The sequence below is a fragment of the Dysidea avara genome, chromosome 8 (genome assembly GCF_963678975.1).
Source record: "Dysidea avara chromosome 8, odDysAvar1.4, whole genome shotgun sequence".
Classification (NCBI taxonomy): Eukaryota; Metazoa; Porifera; class Demospongiae; order Dictyoceratida; family Dysideidae; genus Dysidea; species Dysidea avara.
In genome coordinates, this window is record NC_089279.1 from 25752835 (window position 1) to 25771463 (window position 18629).

The following is an 18629-nucleotide window of genomic DNA, read 5'->3' on the forward strand; positions in this document are numbered from 1 at the left end:
GGGCTACCTTGGAAAACATGTAAGCCGGTATTTTCGAATTATAACCTGTGTGTGTCTCGACTACAGCACCTGAAATCACGCATGAAGCACAATCCAGTGTTACTCCACCAGTATGATGAAACATTTAAGACACAGGTTGAAACTCAGATCATTGAGAGAGTACCGTTGGCGACCTGGACAAGAAAGAAGCTCACTTCCTACCTCATCATGGTGTATTCAGAGCAGACAAGGACACAACTAAACTACGAATAGTTTTTGATGAATCAGCAAAATCTGAGCAGTTCAAGTACTCGTTAAATGATTGTTTGGAAAAGGGGCCTAACTTGATTTTCTGTGCTTGTGAAAATCAGAAGTTACCCTATTGGGATAACTTCAGACATTGAGAAGGCTTTTCACCAAATACTCATCACTTTAGAGGACAGAGACATGCTTTGGTTTCTCTGGTGGGATGATATTCTAAGTGACAAGCCCCAAATCACACAATATAGATTTTGTCGTCTTGTGTTTGGGCTGACACCAAGTCCAGCAATCTTGAATGGAGTTCTGCAGCACCACTTAGCTTCTCAGCAGATGGTGAGTCCTAACGTAGCAAAATTGTTGTCAGAATCATTGTACATTGTTGATATTTTGGGAGGGGCTCAAAACATGGAAGAGGGTTTCAATGTTTATCAGGGTGCTACAGAAATTATGAAAGCTGGAGGCTTCAACTTAAGGAAGTGGTCAACCAATAATGATGCTTTAGATCAGAGAATTTCATCTGGGACAACCAGCACCCAGGATAGTATTGTGAAGGTTCTGGGGATCAATTGGGATAAACAAAATGATTGTTTCTTTTTCAAGTTCTCTGAGTTGATTAAGTATGTGTCTACCTTGCCCCCAACTAAGAGATCATTGCTTAAGGTTTCAGCTAAGGTGTTTGACCCCCTAGGGCTTCTTAATCCATTTTCAATTCGTGCTAAGATCTTATTTCAGAAGCTTTGTTCTTTTAAGAAGGATTGGGATGAGACCATAGAAGGGGAGGCTCTTCGTAAGTGGAAGTGTCTTACTCATAAATTTGAAGAGCTTAGCCATGTGAAGGTTCCAAGATGTTATTTCAACCCTACCTAAGAGGTCTTAAGGCATGAATTATATGGTTTTAGTGATGCCTCAGAGAAGGCCTATGCTGCAGCAGTGTACTTGAGAACTGTTTATCGTGATGGGAGTACTGTGAATACACAACTCATTGCTCCTAAGACTCGAGTTGCTCCAATTAAGAAACAGTTGATACCTCGTTTAGAGCTCCTGGGAGCCACAATATTGGCTAGGTTACTCAGTTCTGTGCAAGCTTTCTTAAAATCAGCAATCACCATATCTCAGTCATACTACTGGGTAGATTCCTTTACAACATTGTGCTGGATAAAGAATGAACGACACTGGAAACAGTATGTACAACATCGAGTTGAAATAAGGTGCATTTCCGACAGAAATTTCTGGAGACACTGTCCAGGTACAAGTAACCCAGCCGACCTCCCGTCTCAATCAGTGAATTCGGGTGATCTTGTTAATAATCAACTATGGTGGCATGGACCAGCATTTTTGAAGGATGAACTAAGTTCTTGGCCAGATTTACCAACCACTTTTGACACAGAAGATACCAACAAGGAGCTTGTCAAAACTCCTCTATCATTGTTCATTCATTGGCATCTCAAACCAGGCGTGATACAAGTGAAGTTGTAAACTTAGAGAAATTTATGAATGTTGAGAATTTTAGATCCAGAATCAAGTTGTTGCATGTTACAAGCATTATCCTGAAGTTCATAGCTCTCCTTAAGAAAGATCTCAATGTACAGAAATCAGTCATTACTGTAGCGGACATCAGTTTAGCGGATCACAAGTGGACCCAGACAATTCAATCTAATTCATTTTCAACAGAGTGGCAAAGGTTACATAATGGAGAAGACAAGGTCATTATCAAGCACTTAGTGTTGTTTATGGACAGAGATAAGATCATTAGGTGTGAGGAAAGAATTGATTAATCCACACTGCCAGTTTCGTCAAAGAATCCCATTCTATTACCAGCCAAACACCTCTTTACTACATTGCTAATACAAAATCGTCACCAATTAGTTCACCATAATGGAATCCGCAAAACCCTAGCAGCTGTAAGAGAAACTCATTGGATTTTGAGGGGTAGAGAAGCAGTCAAAAGGGTTCTACGAAATTGTGTTGTGTGTAGAAAATTTGAAGAGAAGCCATATCCTGCCCCATTACCACCTGATTTACCAGAAGAAAGAGTTAGTGAGGGACCTCCATTTGCAAACACTGGGATTGATTTGCAGGGCCACTGTATGTGAAATCACTTAGTACTGATTCAGAGCAAACAGACCATGTTAGAAGCTACATCTGCTTATTTACATCATCATGTGCATCCACTAGGGCAATTCATTTAGAATTAACGGAGACTTTGTCAGCTCAAGCATTTTTACAAACATTTAGACGCTTTGTAAGTCGACGAGGATTGCCCTCCACCATTATGTCTGATAATGCTAAAACGTTTAAGAGTGCCTCAGCTGAAGTGAGAAAGATTCAACAGTCCAAGACAGTACACCAACAATTAGCCAACCAACAGATTCAGTGGGAATTTATTGTAGAGAAAGCTCCATGGTGGGGAGGTTATTGGGAAAGGTTAGTGCAAAGTGTGAAGAGGTGCTTGAGGAAAACAATCGGTCGCACTACCCTAACCTTTGAGAAATTACGGACAGTTACAGTCAAGATAGAAGCCACCCTCAATAAGAGACCACTGACTTACATATATGATGATATTGAAGGCATTTCCCATTGTCTTACTCCATCTGATTTGATATATGGATACCGATCCTCTAATGTACCAAGTGAGAGACACTTTGAAGTTACAAGCACAAGCAAGTCCTTGACCCGGAAAGCAAAGTATCAGCTTAGGTTGTTATCTGAATTTATGCATCAGTAGAAAAGAGACTATTTACTTAGTATTAGAGAGATGGCTACTGTGAGGGCAAGACATACACATGACAACCAAGTAGTAAGTGTTGGAGATATTGTAATCCTGAAGGATGAGCATACATCCAGGTGCTTTTGGAAGCTAGCAAGAGTTGTAGAGCTATTACCAGGAAGAGATGGTCATGTTCGAGCTGCTGAAATATGGGTATTAAGCTCAGACAAGAAGCCAGTTACATTACGTCAACCAATTCAACTATTGATACCGTTGGAGGTGTAACAAGAAGCCCACAACTGATTTAAACTTTGACATTTTTTGTAGGATTTTTTCATTTTTAAATTTTACTGTAGTAGGTTAGGTTTTCTTTTGATTACCTGTGGGGTAATCAACCTCCAGGAGTATCATGTACTTGTAGGAATTTGTTCTAGTAGGGCTTCTCTATTAGTATTAATATAGTGCATATGTGTAAATTTATTAGTTCAGTCAGTAAATCGTTATTAAAGTTGTTCATTTTCGAGCTCGTTGTGACAATCACCCATATGGGCGTGCACGAAATAATTAAAATTTTCATGTTTAGTGGGTTGGTAATAAGAGCAGGACACAGTTTTGAAAATATTTCAAGAATTTTCTTGTAATGTAAGGAATTGAGAACAGCTTAAAATAATTAACAAGTAGATTTGCACTATAAAGTTTGTGTTTTGATCATTAAATATTTTAGGTGCCAAATGCACCCATATGGGTAATTTTCCAAAATTCGGTCACATATTTTGATGACTGCTCTATGGACCTTATCCGCAATGACATCATAATTGACAAAATAGCCGTGTTTAGTGTGGGAACGTTGTATGTTATCACTGAAATGAGCTTTGTTTGCAAATTTCACGACATGGAACTATTGGATAATAAAGGTAAGTTAGCGTAATGTGGCGATGCGAAATAGTCCTACCAGACAAAACCAGACTTAAGTTTTGGTATCAACACAAAACCACATGCATTTGTCTTGCAATTAAGTATGTATGCCTCACCTTGCCTTTTGCTGCAATATGTAAACGTTAACATAGCGAACCGCCATCTCTCTCAATATCCTCTACACAAAAGTTCCCACACTATCGGCCACCATTTCGTGCTTTGGTGTCATTGCAGATAAGGTCCATTAGAGTATCTTGATCTTTTCACTAAAATCAAGTAGCTGAAAAGTGATTGACCGAACCGTAGGCTCTGGCCCTGACCCATTGCACAGCATATCAAATCAAGAACTGTTCGTAAAGCACCTTCACAATCCACGCGTACCAAAAGAAAGAAATCGTGCCATGTGCCCCAATCATATTAATTATTGTCTGATAAGTGAAGTATCCGTTACGCTTCACTGTCAGCTATGTTCAACCCATTACACAGCAGTACGAATCAAGGACTGTTCAAAAAGCACCTCTGCAATCAAAATAGCCACTATGAAAAATACGGACAATTTCCATTTCAAATGGAAGCCATCAAGTGCTATCACCAAATCGACACATTTTGCTGTCAGCAAAGAAGAATGGGACACAAAGGAGGACACTGGTAAGTCCATGAAGAAAGCATTGTACGTACTGCGGTATGCCAAAAGGCACCTCTCAGGATGAAGCGACATCGAACAGTGAAAAAATCAAGTCCATAGCTTTAGCCGTTATCAAGTTACGCTTGTCTGAACACATCGATCATCAGTCAGTAGGAAATTCCATTAAATAAATTATTTTTAAAATTCCGTATCAACTTGTTGAAAGCATTTCGAGTCGTTCTGAAAGTTTGTTTGGGCTTAGTTTTACCTAACGAATACTGCCTCATTGTCGTCTGGGAAAATTGAGGCTGGTTTTTGGGTGATGATATTTCGTGGGCCACGCCCACTTTTTGTGGTCCCTACTATACAGTAACTATCATACTGTATGATACCATCTACACTGCATCACAATTCTACATATTTGCTAACACTAACTCAGAAATTTAATGATTACTTTTCATGCAAGCTCCATCTGATCATTTACTTTCTAGTAGCACTGCAACTGTTCCTACAAGTATCATTATTACTGAAGAGACGATATCAGTAAGCTTTCATAAATTACTTGTATATCCAAAGAATATCTGATGGTGTAGACACCTCCCACTACTTGGGAACAATGCTAAAACACTTCTTTATACTCTTCCATGCAATTGTAATTTGACCGCTTTACTGGTTACATTATTGGCAGTTAACTATAATGTGTAATTGTTTCAATTATGTAGATAAGTTTAAAAGGAAATATCAAGATATGTCTAAATCTCTAACCCCCATAGCTGGAGCATGCCACATATGCTGTACATTTTGTACTGCTGTACACTTTGTACTACAATGTCACCTACTAGAGCTGGACGATATACCGGTATTGTTAGTAATCTGTGATATTTAAGTCATACCGGTTTTGGGGTAAGTAGAATTCAAGGGGAACAGGAATGGAAAATGGGAAAGGGAGCAACTCACGGAAAACACCTGATAAAAGTCATCATGCAATTATACAGGTTGGACAGGTCAAATTTTACAGCACAATGTTTCTTTGTGGCATTGTGTGAAAATGTTTGAATTTTTTTAAAACATTTGAAACGTTCTAATGGAGCAGACACCTGCATTAATAGAGCAGTCAAAAATGTTTTGCTAACTATCCCACCAGGGACCCACATTGATGGCCTGTGAATTGATGGGCTATAGCTGTCATAGATTAGGTACATAGACTAGCTAACTTATCAACATTGAAAGTTAGCTACCCTTTTGAAACCATGAATTCTTTTAGAATAGCTATTCAATTAAATTAATACTGATAAATGTACTCTAGTTTACTGACAGTGCCTATTATATAGGCTTTGAAAACTGCACCTATACTGCTATATACCAGGTAAGAAGTCGTATGATGGGAGAATGCATGCAGCACTGGTATGCTTGTCAAGCTAAAATGGCTCCAAGAAGAGTCCCCATAACTGCTCATATAGTCCTTAGTCTCCTCATTGGAGCCATGCACCTACACATGCTGCCACATGCCCATCCTGTGACTTTTTCCTGAAGTTGTACCTGAAGTTGCAGGTACAACTTCTCGCATCTATATACAGGCACTGTCATTTAATTGCAATCATTTTGTAAACTTATAATTATATGCTATAATGGTTTAAATTTATGGTTTTAAGGGAGTAGCTAACTTTCAGTGTTGATTACTTAGCTAGTGCTGGGTGATATAGCTGATATATGACATATCAAGATATAAATATTTGTGTCATGATACAATAGCTAGAAATTACTATCACAACAAAGCGCACGTGATCCACCCACTACACGTGAGTTTTCTACAAGATAGTGTTGCCAGGCCTCATGCCTCACCCACGAGGACAAAGCACCATATGGACCTATTTCGGTTTCAAATCAACGGAAGATGGATCAATAGCAGATTGAAAAAAGGTTATTTGTTGTGAGTATGGTAGTACAGTTGGGAAACGCTTCTAATTTAACATATCATTTGGAAAAGCGCCATCTAGGGTCATTTACTGCAATCAAGGAGAAGCAGTGGATTAGTGAGCAGAATACTGAGAGCAATAGTTCAAATCTCTACGAGTCAAGGAAAAAGACGATTTTGCAGTTTACGCAAAAACTTCAAATCCACTTCCTCAAAACAGTAAGCTCCACAAGGAATCAGTTTGCACTCTCACAGAATTTGTGTTTCTAGATATGCAGCCAGTAAGTGTTGTAGAGGGAATTGGGTTTCACAAACTATTACATACTTTAGAGCCACAATTTCAAGTACCTAGTAGAAATCACCTATCAAGGACAGAAATCCCCCACAGGTATAACCAAGAAGTAAAATGTCTGAAGTCTCAGTTATTGAACCCAACCAGTTTTAGCATCACAACAGATATTTGGTCAATGTCACATCAGAATCATCCCTACCTATCACTCACCTGTCATTTTGTCAGTAGGGACTTTAAATTCAATTCGAAATGCTTAGAGACTGTATAGAAGTTCCAGGTGGCCATGATGCAGAATCATTAGCAACAGTGATACAGGAAGGGTTTGATAGATGGCAGATTGGGGAGAGGGTATTGTTTGCTACCACTGATAATGGAGGCAATAAAAATTATAAAGAATGCTTGTGTGGACCACTTGGAAATACTACCCATTCCTTGTATTGGACACACATTACAGCTGGGAGTTTAAAATGTTTTGATGTTAGGAGAGTATCAACAGCATTGGCCCATTGCCGTAAATTAGTTGGCTTTTTTCATCAATCTTACAAAATGACATATGAATTAAGAGAAAAACAGCAGCAGTTAAAAATTAAGCAACACAAATTAATACAAGACTGTGTAACGAGGTGGGGTAGCACATTGTCCATGATTGAGAGGATATTGGAACAAAGACTAGTGGTTTGTGCTGTATTTATTGAAAATATAAATGATTGTACTCTGATACTTACAGCAAATGAATTCACCGTTTTAGAAGAACTAGCCAGTGTTTTGAATCCTATTTAAAAAGCTACTGAGTTATTGAGTGACAGTAAATACGCCACAGTTTCCTGCATGTGTCCAGTGCTACAGCAGCTGTTGCTCAATTCCCTCAAAACAAAGGAAGAGGATTCCCCAGCTTTAAAAGGCATTAAAGAGAGTATAGCTCAGGATCTATCAACTCGATACCAAGAACATGCACTTAAAAGTTTGCTTAAGATGACATTGTTATTAGACCCAAGATTTAAGGAGCAGCCCTACTTGACAGAAAGTAAGAAGACTGCAGTCATCTTAAATACTCAAGAAGAACTTGGATTTGACTGAAGAATGTATGACCGCATCTGACCGTCCAACTGTAGATTTAGTTGTTAACCTAGATGAAGACCCTCCACTAACCAAGAAGAAAGGCCATGTTTCAGCCCTGCTTGATGAACTCTTCAATAGCTGCAATGAGGTGACTTCAACCAGGACTGCAGAAGAAAAATCTCGAGTAGAGGTTCAACGGTATACTGCAGAAGAACAGAACAATAACCCTCTTGAATAGTGGAAGCAGTGAAGAGTGACATTTTCTTACCTTTCACAGCTTGTCAGAAGGTTGTATTGCAGTACAGCTACCAGCTGTTCATCAGAGAGATTGTCCAATGCAGCTAGAAATTCAGTAACAGAAAAACGAAATTGCTTGCTACCAGAGAATGTTGACAGAATGCTTTTTCTCTTTGAAAATTTAAATGAAGAACCACTGTTATTAAATGAAGAAGATGAAGGTAGCGAAGATGAAGTTATTGGTGAAGCAGAAGATTGACGTGTGATGGTACAAATACCAGCTATTCATTGCATAAACTTATAAGCAAATAATTATTGTTTAAATCCTTTAACTGTATAAACATATCAAGAAATTTGTGGACATTTGCTATACTTTTGTTCATGGCAAAAATACTAGCTGGAACAGACATGTCCAATACATTTTGATTGAAAAACCATTAAAAATTAAATTAATTATAGTGTACCGCCTACCTCGAGTCTGTTTAGCAACTTTCCAAATTTGATACATGTAGAGAAACTTTTTGCGGGTACAATGATACCAAAAGAAGTCCAATTCACGGAAATTTAAGCACGTCACAATAGCCCAAACTGATCGGGTGTAGCAAATTTCCACGTACATTTTGTATTGGGCATTTGGGGGGCATACAATAAAAGGTGTAATAACCCGCGACAAGTGATAGATACCTCAGATTCTGAACCAGATTTGGAAAGAGCTGTGAATCAAGACACACGGTAGTGTGTCGTGCGGCCCAAGAAGCCGGCGCGCCACACCCGTGAGTATATTGACAGGAAGAACGAAAACGTCATTTTCACACCTTTGTATCTCGGTGATCACTAATCTGATTGGAACCAAATTTGCTACACAGTTGCCCGCCAACCAAGGGAGTCTACATTCCAAATTTGAAGGAAATCGCTCCAGCCATTTCCGAGATACGAGCTGCCAAAGTTTCGTTTTTTTTTCTTCGTTTTTTTTTTTCTTCGTCTTTTCGCACACTTGCAAAAATTGCTATAACAAGCAAACGCATACTTCGATCGCCTTGAAATTTGGCACACAGAAAGGGAGTCCAATGGCAAATCCTAGCATCAAATTTAGTACAAATCCGATGAATGGTTCAGGAGTTATGACCGATTATTCACGTAAAACAAGATCGATTTGTTGTCACGCCTACAGGGCAAACCGCTTCATGGAATGAGTTGAAAATTGCTATGTAGATGGAGTAACCATCGTAAGAGTGCCTTTAGGTGGTTTGAAAGGAATCGAGATAAAGACCACGGAGATATGACACAAAACCCAACCTTTGTCACAATTACGCGATCGATTTTTATGAATAAAAAAGTATTATTTTTCACGCCTACTAGACAAACCGCTTAGAGTAATGAGCTGAAAATCGGTGTATAGCTGGAATCATCTTCATAGAAAGTCCTTGCAGTAGTACAGAAGAATCGGATTACAAACCACTGAGTTATGATTCGAAAGCCAACTCCCTGTAGCAAATGCGAGATCGAGATACTCTAATAGAACAGTCACCCTAATAGAGCATTCGGCTAATTTATTTATTCCATTATAGAATTTTATTACATCACAAGTTATTCTGTAGGGAGTTCAGCTGCAAACAGTTAATCTTATAGACAGTTCAGCAAGAAGACAGTCACCATGTGGAGAGTTAAGCAAATATATCACTATAGAGATTCAGAACATTACAAGTCACACTGAAGAAAGTTCAGCTATAAACAAGTTATGCATTGTGTAGAGAATTCAGCTACAATTAAGTCACTCTCTAGAGAATTCAGTTACACAGAATTCAGCTACACACAAATCACTGTGGAGAGAGTTCAGCTACAAACAAATTACCCTTTAGAGTGATCAGCTACAAACAAAACACTTTGCAGGGTGTTCAGCTGCAACAAATCAACCTTTAGAGTGATCAGCAATGAACAAATCAACACAAATCTACCTGTAGAGAGATCAGCTAGAAACAAATCACCCTGTAGAGAGTTCAGCTACAAAAAATCACCCTGTAGAGACATCAGCTAGAAACTAGACACAATGTAAGGAGTTCAGCTACAAGCAATCACCCTGTAGAGAGTTCAGCTAAAACAAATCAACCTGCAGAGAGATCAGCTACAAACAAATCACCTTATAGAGAGTTCAGCTACAAACAGATTACCTGTAGAGAGATCGGCTACAAACAAATCAACCTGCGGAGAGATCAGCTACACACAAATCAACTTGTAGAGAGATTAGCTACAAACAAATCACCCTGTAGGGAGATCAGCTAGAAACTACACACAATGTAAGGAGTTCAGCTACAAACAAATCACCCTGTAGAGAGTTCAGCTAAAACAAATCAACCTGAAAAGAGATCAGCTACAAACAAATCACCTTATAGAGCGTCCAGCTACAAACAAATTACCTTGTAGAGAGATCAGCTAGAAGAAGTTACCTTGTAGAGAGTTCAGTTACAAAGAAACCATCATATAGAGAGTTCAGCTACAAAGAAATTACCCCGTAGAGAGTTCAGCTAGAAGAAGTCACCTTGTAAAGAGTTCAGCTACAAAGAAACCATCATCTACAGAGTTCAGCTACAAAGAAACCACCTGTACAGAATTCAACTACAAACAAATCACCCTCTATAGAGATCAGCTAGAAGAAGTTACCTTGTAGATAGTTCAGCTACAACAATTCACCCTGTAGAAAGATCAGCTAGAAGAAGTCACCTTGTAGAGTGTTCAGTTACAAAGAAACCATCATGTAGAGTGTACAGCTGCAAACAAATCACTCTGTAGAGAGTTCAGCTACAAAGAAACCGCCATGTAGAGAGTTCAGCCTCATACAAACCACCTTGTAGAGAATTCAACTACAACAAATCACCCTGTAGAGAAGAAGTTACCTTGTAGAGAGTTCAGCTACAGAGAAACCATCATGTATGGAGTTCAGCTACAAAGAAACCACCATGTAGAGAGTTTAGCTGCAAACAAATCACCTGTAGAGAGTTCAGCCAGAAACAAATCACCCCGTAGAGAGATCAGCTGGACGAAGTCACCTTATAGAGAGTTCAGCTACAAAGAAATCATCATGTAGACAGTTCAGCTGCAAACAAATCACCCTGCAGAGAGTTCAGCTACAAAAAAATCACCTTGTAGAGAGTTCAGCTAGACGAAGTCACCTTATAGAGAGTTCAGCTACAAAGAAACCATCATGTAGAGAGTTCGGCTACAAAGACACCACCATGTAGAGAGTTTAGCTGCAAACAAATCACCTGTAGAGAGTTCAGCTAGAAACAAAATACCCTGTAGAGAGACCAGCTAGAAGAGGTTACCTTGTAGAGAGTTCAGCTGCAAAGAAACCATCCTGTATATAGTTCAGCTACATTTCAAGTCACCCAGTAGAGAGATCAGCTGCAAAAAAATATCCTGTGGGGCATAATGGGCCTGTAATAAATATATGTATATAATTTGTATAATTACTAATAAAATCAAAAATAATTGAAGTACTAAAATTCTTCTTTAAGTTATTTTCTTCTTCCTGTAGTAAAGAAAAAAACACATGGGTTAAAAAAGCCCCAAAGCCAGCCATAGGCCGGCTTTGCAGTATACAAATACAAAAAGAAGTGATATCTAATCAAAAAACAGCCAAGCTGTAAAAAAAGGTGCGGCCCCCAAAAAGGCCATGGTGAAAAAAGATGTGAAATCCAAGGTGGCGGACAAGAAATGGCTGTGATGGTAGGTTAATGGTTACATTTTAATAACGACAATTCAGGTGAATTTTGTGCCACTTGGTCTTGGCACCAAATTCACCTGAATTGTTGTTATTAAAATGTAACCATTAACCTACCATCACAGTCATTTCTTGGCCGCCACCTTGGATTTCACATCTTTTTTCACCATGGCCTTTTTGGGGGCCGCACCTTTTTTTAAAGGCTTGGCTGTTTTTGATTAGATAGCGATTAAGATGAGCTATAGCAGAAGGAAATCAGAGGAAATTTAAGTGTGTCATTTTAAGGTTGAAAATCACTAACTTTTTCTATGGCAAATTGAATGGAGGATATTTGGAAGGGAACGCTACGAGGTATTTTGATGTCTTGACAGCCATTAACCCTCACTACATTAGTGTTACAATGAAACAAAAGCACTGTAATTAGTTCTGCAGGTTAGTTTACGAAAATTAGTGTTCTGTGATTAAGGCAAATTATGTCCGTTCCATGTAAAAACTTCTTCATAATGTGGTTGTACACTATTATTTAAAGAATGTATACATTGTAACCATGTGTAATTGTGTTGTGATGTGTGTACAATGTAGTTATTGATCAAATTTACAAATCTCATCTGAAAAAAAATGTACAATTTAAGCATTAGGCTTTATATAGTGACATACATTCATATCATGAATATATTGCCGTGACATATGACATTTAAAAAATTTATATCGCCCAGCACTATTAGCTAGCCTACATACATAATCTGTGACAGCTATAGTCCATCAATTCACAGGCCATCAATGTGGGTTCTGGTGGGATAGGTACAAAACATTTTTGACTGCTTTATTAGAGATTTTACTACAGGTGACTGCTCTATTAGAGTATTTCGATCATTTTAGTGGAATAATCCAACAATCCTGCAAAGAAGCATTGTGCTGTAAAATCTAACCTACCATAAAATTACGTTTGTGTCTGAAGGTGTGCTACAACAATCAATCACTAAAAAGTGCAGTGACAATTACACTTTGTCTTCAACCATGTTCCATTTATATGGCATGATTGACCTTTATCAGGCATTTCTACCGCATGGTTGTTCCCGTTTCCACTTTCTGTTCCCATTTTCCTAGAATTCTACTTACCTCTGGTTTTGAAACTACCTGTTTTTTTAATATCACCATACCATCTGGACATTATGGCCTCCCTGTGGGCTTGTTTCATCCCATATTTAGAAGGTAACCAGACATGTGACAATGTTTGTAGGCAGGTGGTGATGTAGCCAGCTAACCAAACTATGTAAACAAGTTTGTTTGTGGTAATTTGTACCTGAGGCTTACTGCACTACCACGGGTATTTGGTGCTTTTGTTGAGGTAAATGACAGTTACTTTTACACCAATGGCTTGTACATTAATACCATGATATTTAGTAATACCATGATACTTTTTTATGGAAGGTATACCGTTTGCTATTTTTCAATACTGCCCAGCACTAGTACTACTGTACAATAACTGCAAAATGTCAACTCATTTCTGAGTTACTTAGTTTATCATACAGAAAACCATATTGTGGCCCTTGACCGTGTTCAAAAATGGTGATGACTTCTTGTGTGTCTTTGATTGACGGGTGTTGTATTGGCGCATGTGGTTGTTTGCCCTGTAACAAGAAACCAAACAAGTAAACAGTAGATAGCACTTCACAACTTTAAAATTCATTGCTTGCCTAGTTATTAGTGTATACATATCTCGATTGTACATGTGCTTATTATAAATGTTTGGCAAGTAATTGTCAAATCTGTGAATATTGATCGGATTACACAAAGCTTATATTATAATTAACTTTCTACCCCCTTTATGTGTTCAGGGTACTCAGAGTATAATTTGTTGTTTATAAATAAGAAAAAGCCTAGTATATCTGGGGCGATTTGCTACTCCATCTGGCAAGTAATTGCCAAATCTCATTTGGATAAGTAAGTGTGGAGCTGTGTATGAAAATCGTGTCATTGTTGTTTGTGTTAATAAAAATCTAATCAAAAAACAGCCAAGCTGTAAAAAAAGGAGTGCGGCCCTTGAAAAGGCTATGGTGAAAAAGATGTGAAATCCAAGGTGGCGGCCTAGAAATGGCTGTGATGGTAGGTTAATGGTAAAAATTTTAATAACAACAGTTCAGGTGAATTTGGTGCCGCTTGGTCTTGGCACAAAATTCACCTGAATTGTCGTTGTTAAAATTTTTACCATTAACCTACCATCACAGCCATTTCTTGGCCGCCACCTTGGATTTCACATCTTTTTTCACCATAGCCTTTTCAAGGGCCGCACTCCTTTTTTTACAGCTTGGCTGTTTTTGATTAGATTTCACTTCTTTTTGTATTTGTACATCCCAAAGCCAGCCTATTGCCAGCTTTGGGGTTTTTAACCTATATTTTTTCTCTACAACAGGTAAAAGAAAAAGATGAAGCAGATTTTATAATACTTTAACTCATTCTGATTTTATCAGTAAATGTACAAATTATATGTATAATGCATATATTTGTTACATGTCAATTAATCCCCACAGGATAATTTGCAGTTGATCTCTCTACTGGGTGACTTGAAATGTAGCTGAACTCTCTACAGGGTGATTTGCTTGTACGTAGATGAGCTGTTTACAGGATTCTTTCTGCAGGGTGACTTGACTCTAGCTGAACTCTCTGCAGGGTTATCTGTTTGTAGTTGAACTCTCTACAGGGTGATTTGTTTGCAGCTGAACTCTCTACAAGGTAACTTCTTCTAGCTGATCTGTCTACAGGGTGACTTGTTTCTAGCCGGTCTCTCTACAGGGTGATTGGTTTGTAGCTGAATTCTCTACAGGGTGATTTGTTTGCAGCTGAACTCTCTAAATGGTGGTTTCTTAGTAGCTGAACTCTCTAAAAGGTGACTTCTTCTAGCTGATATGTCTAGAGGGTGACTTGTTTCTAGCTGGTCTCTCTACAAGGCGATTTGTTTGTAGCTGGGGTGATTTGTTTGCAGCTGAACTCTCTACATGGTGGTTTCTTTGCAGCTGAACTCTCTAAAAGGTGACTTCTTCTAGCTGAACTCTCTACAGGGTGATCTTTTATTAGCTGAACTCTCTACAGAGTGATATATTTGCAGCTGAACTCTCTACATGATGGTTTCTTTGTAGCTGAACTCTCTACAGGGTGAATTGCTTGTAGCGGAACTCTCTATAGGGTGATCTATTCATAGCTGAACTCTCTACAGAGTAATCTGTTTGTGGCTGAACTTTCTACAAGGTACAGTATCTTCTTCTAGCTGATCTCTCTACATGATGGTTTCTTTGTAACTGAATTCTCTACAAGGTAACTTCTTCTAGCTGATCTCTCTACAGGATGACTTGTTTGTAGCTGAACTATCTGCAGGGTGATTCTTTGTAGCTGAACTCTCTACAAGGTGATCCTTCTAGCTGATCTCTCTACAGGATGACGTGTTTCTAGCTGAACTCTCTAAAGAACGATTTATTTGCAGCTGAACTCTCTACATGATGGTTTCTTTGTAGCTGAACTCTCTACAAGGTAACTTCATCTAGCAGATCTTTTTACAGGGTGACTTGTTTCTAGCTGATGGGTTATTTGTTTCTAGATGAACTTTCTACAGGGTGATGTGCTTGCAGCTGAACTTTCTACATGGTGGTTTCTTTGTAGCTGAACTCTCTACAAGGTGATTTGTTTGCAGCTGCACTCGGCACATGGTGGTTATTTTGTAGCTGAATTCCTACAAGGTGACTTCTTCCAGCTGATCTCTGTACAGGGTGACTTGTTTCTAACCGAACTCTCTACAGGGTGATCTGTTCGTAGCTGAACTCTCTACAGGGTGATTTGTTTGCAGCTGAACTCTCTACATGATGGTTTCTTTGTAGCTGGATTCTCTACAAGGTAACTTCTTCTAGCTGATCTGTATACAGAGTGACTTGTTTCAAGCTGATCTCTCTACAGGGTGATTTGTTTGTAGCTGAACTCTCTACAGAATTATTTGTTTGCATGCAGCTGAACTTTCTGCATGGTGGTTTCTTTGTAGCTGAACCCTCTATAAGATGACTTCTTCTAGCTGAACTCTCTACAGGGTGATCTTTTTGTAGCTGAACTCTCTACAGGGTGATTTGTCTGCAGCTGAACTCTCTACATTTGTAGCTGAACTCTCTACAAGGTAAATTCTTTTTTCTAGCTGATCTCTCTACAGGGTGACTTGTTTCAAGCTGATTTGTCTATAAGATTAACTGTTTGTAGCTGAACTTCCTACAAAATAACTTGCAATGTAATATAATTCTTTAATGGAGTAAGTTATAATCGTAGCTGAATGCTCTATTAGGGTGACTGTTCTATTAGAGTATCTCGATCTCGCATTTGCAACACGTAGTTGGCTTTCGAATCATAACTCAGTGGTTTGTAATCGGATTCTTCTGTTCTACTGCAAGGACTTTCTATGATGATTATTCCAGCTACACACTGATTTTCAGCTCATTGCTCAAAGCGGTTTGCCTGGTAGGCGTGAAAACTAATAGTTTATTATTCATAAAAATCGATTGCATAATTGTGACACAGGTTGGGTTTTGTGTCATATCTCCATGGTCTTTATCTCGATTCTTTTCAAACCACACAAAGGCACTCCTACGATGGTTACTCCAACTACATTGCAATTTTCAACTCATTCCTTCAAGGGGTTTACCCTGTGGGCATGACAGACCTTTGACCTTATTTTATGCGAATAATCGATCATAATTCCGTGAATGTTCATTGGATTCCTACCAATGTTGGTACTGAGATCCGCCTTAATGAGCCCTTCAAGTGTGCCAACTTTCAGTCCGAGTGGAACACGCATTCGTGTTTTATGGCGGATTTTGCGAAGTGTGTGAAATGAAGTAGAAGAAAAAAACGAAGAAATTAAAATGAAATTTTGTTCGCTCATACCTCGGAAATGGCTGGAGCGATTTTCTTCAAATTTGGTATGTAAACTCCCATAACTGGCCGACACGTCTGTGGCAAATTTGGTTCCAATCAGGTAAGGGATCACAGAGCTACATAGGTGTGAAAATTGCGTTTTCTTTCTTCCTGTTAATATACTCACGGTGTGGTGCGCCGGCTTCTTGGGCCGCACGACACACTATCGTGTGTCTTGATAACACACTGGTGTGGCACGCTGGCTACCTTGGCCACACAACACATTACTATGTGTTTTGATGTGAACTTGTGCAATAATTATAGCTACATGTAATTTAGCAGCATACAAGAAATAAAACATTTTTTTATTGTAGATGATATACACAATCTCCCAGAAGTTACCAATTGCACAGCAGAACTAAATGAATGGGTTTATGGTAAAAAAGACTTGGCAAGGTGTACATTGAAGGATCTACCTGCTTTAGTACGAAGATTTGTTAAAGATGGTTATTTGTATGTCTATGTCAATCAGGAAGGAATAATGTATGGTGATGATGGAGACATGTATTAAACCCTTAAACTTGAACACTTTAGTGAGCTGTGCACATACTTAGTAACTATTGCCACTTTCACTATTTTCACACTAGTTATAATATGCATAGATATATGATTATGTGGACTTCAACAGTAATATTATACAATGGATTAGAATATTGATTAAATGGAAATATGCATTCATATAATTATATGTTGACCAAAAACAAAAAAAATTGAACCTTGTATCATACCGTACAATAGTACTGTATGTTATAGGGATCATGAAGGTTTGAATTTTTCTGGCCAAAAATTTTACACTAAAAACTATCCTTACAAACCAAAGTACTTTCAGTACAACGTAACCAAAATATTGCTACAATTTTTTGTTTAGTGGAATTTTCTACCTACTTACTGTTATTATAGTTTACAATGCAGCCAAATTCTTAATGCACAACGAGTACTTTTTACATTTAACCAGTTGTTCATAAGCCAAAGTTTATCATTATCCATTAGAAAGGAACAAAACATGGAAACTGTGCATGGCAAAAATTTTGAGCATAAGCATACTTATGAACATAATAGGCAAACATTTTGAGCACTGCAGCATAGCATAATAGACAAAATTAAAAGCATAATAGGCTGGTGCCTAGTCCAAAGATGCACAACATTTAAAGCTACTGTAAATGTATGCTACAGCACAATTGTCCAAACGGTGGTATGGTCCCCTTTTGAGATTAACACACCAAAATTGTCTTCTGTAACAATGTATATAATCATTGATGGAAGAAATTTAGAAGGCATACAATTATACAAGATAGATGCAAAACTGCATGATGGTTTATGTCTGCTCTAAGTTAGTATATACTGTAGTAATCTCATCTCTAAGAATCTGAATGCAAGGGTATTGTGCTTAAATTAGTGTGTGGTTTAAGTCATTTAATCAATGATATTAGTTTATCTCTATCACTTTGTCACACTAAATTACAACAGTACATGTAGCTAACATATAATTAATGTGGCAATTTTCATATTGTCACATCATATAACATTATATCCAGTCCATTTTCTCCCTGGTTGGATTGTAGTCAGGTGGAGGGTTGTAGTAAAGAGGACAAGCAGCACCACACATGTAACAGTTAGGAGACTGTGGGTTGTTGCGTGCACCACAATTACATGTCCAACTCTGAGGTTGAGGTGTACTGCCATGGCCACATTCTAATGGTGACGCATCTTCTGAATAGTGAGGCTGAGGGGATGAATTTCTTGGTGAAGTTTGAGTCAGATCTCTTCTGTGTTGCTGGACATGTTCATGTGATGGTTGCGTATAGTCAACTTGTTCTCCCATTTGATATTGTATGTTAGAATTATTGTTACTACTATTATCACAAGAGTTTTGCTCATGGTTCAGATTGCTTCCAATATCACCATATTGTGATGTAATTGTGTAATGGTCTTGCAGTTCTTGCATAGCATCCACGATGTAGGAACCTTTAGAAT

General features: G+C 38.3%; 1 protein-coding gene across 1 annotated transcript in view; it reads left to right on the forward strand.

Annotated features, from left to right (window-relative positions):
- LOC136264421 (ubiquitin carboxyl-terminal hydrolase CYLD-like) overlaps positions 1-17312 on the forward strand; it is a gene marked incomplete at its 5' end in the record, with an annotated part of 96928 nt that extends 79616 nt beyond the window's left edge. Inside the window, 1 exon segment of the mRNA XM_066059149.1 lies at positions 16970-17312. Coding sequence (XP_065915221.1) covers positions 16970-17166 — 197 coding nt within the window.
- Between the last annotated feature and the right edge of the window lie 1317 nt (positions 17313-18629).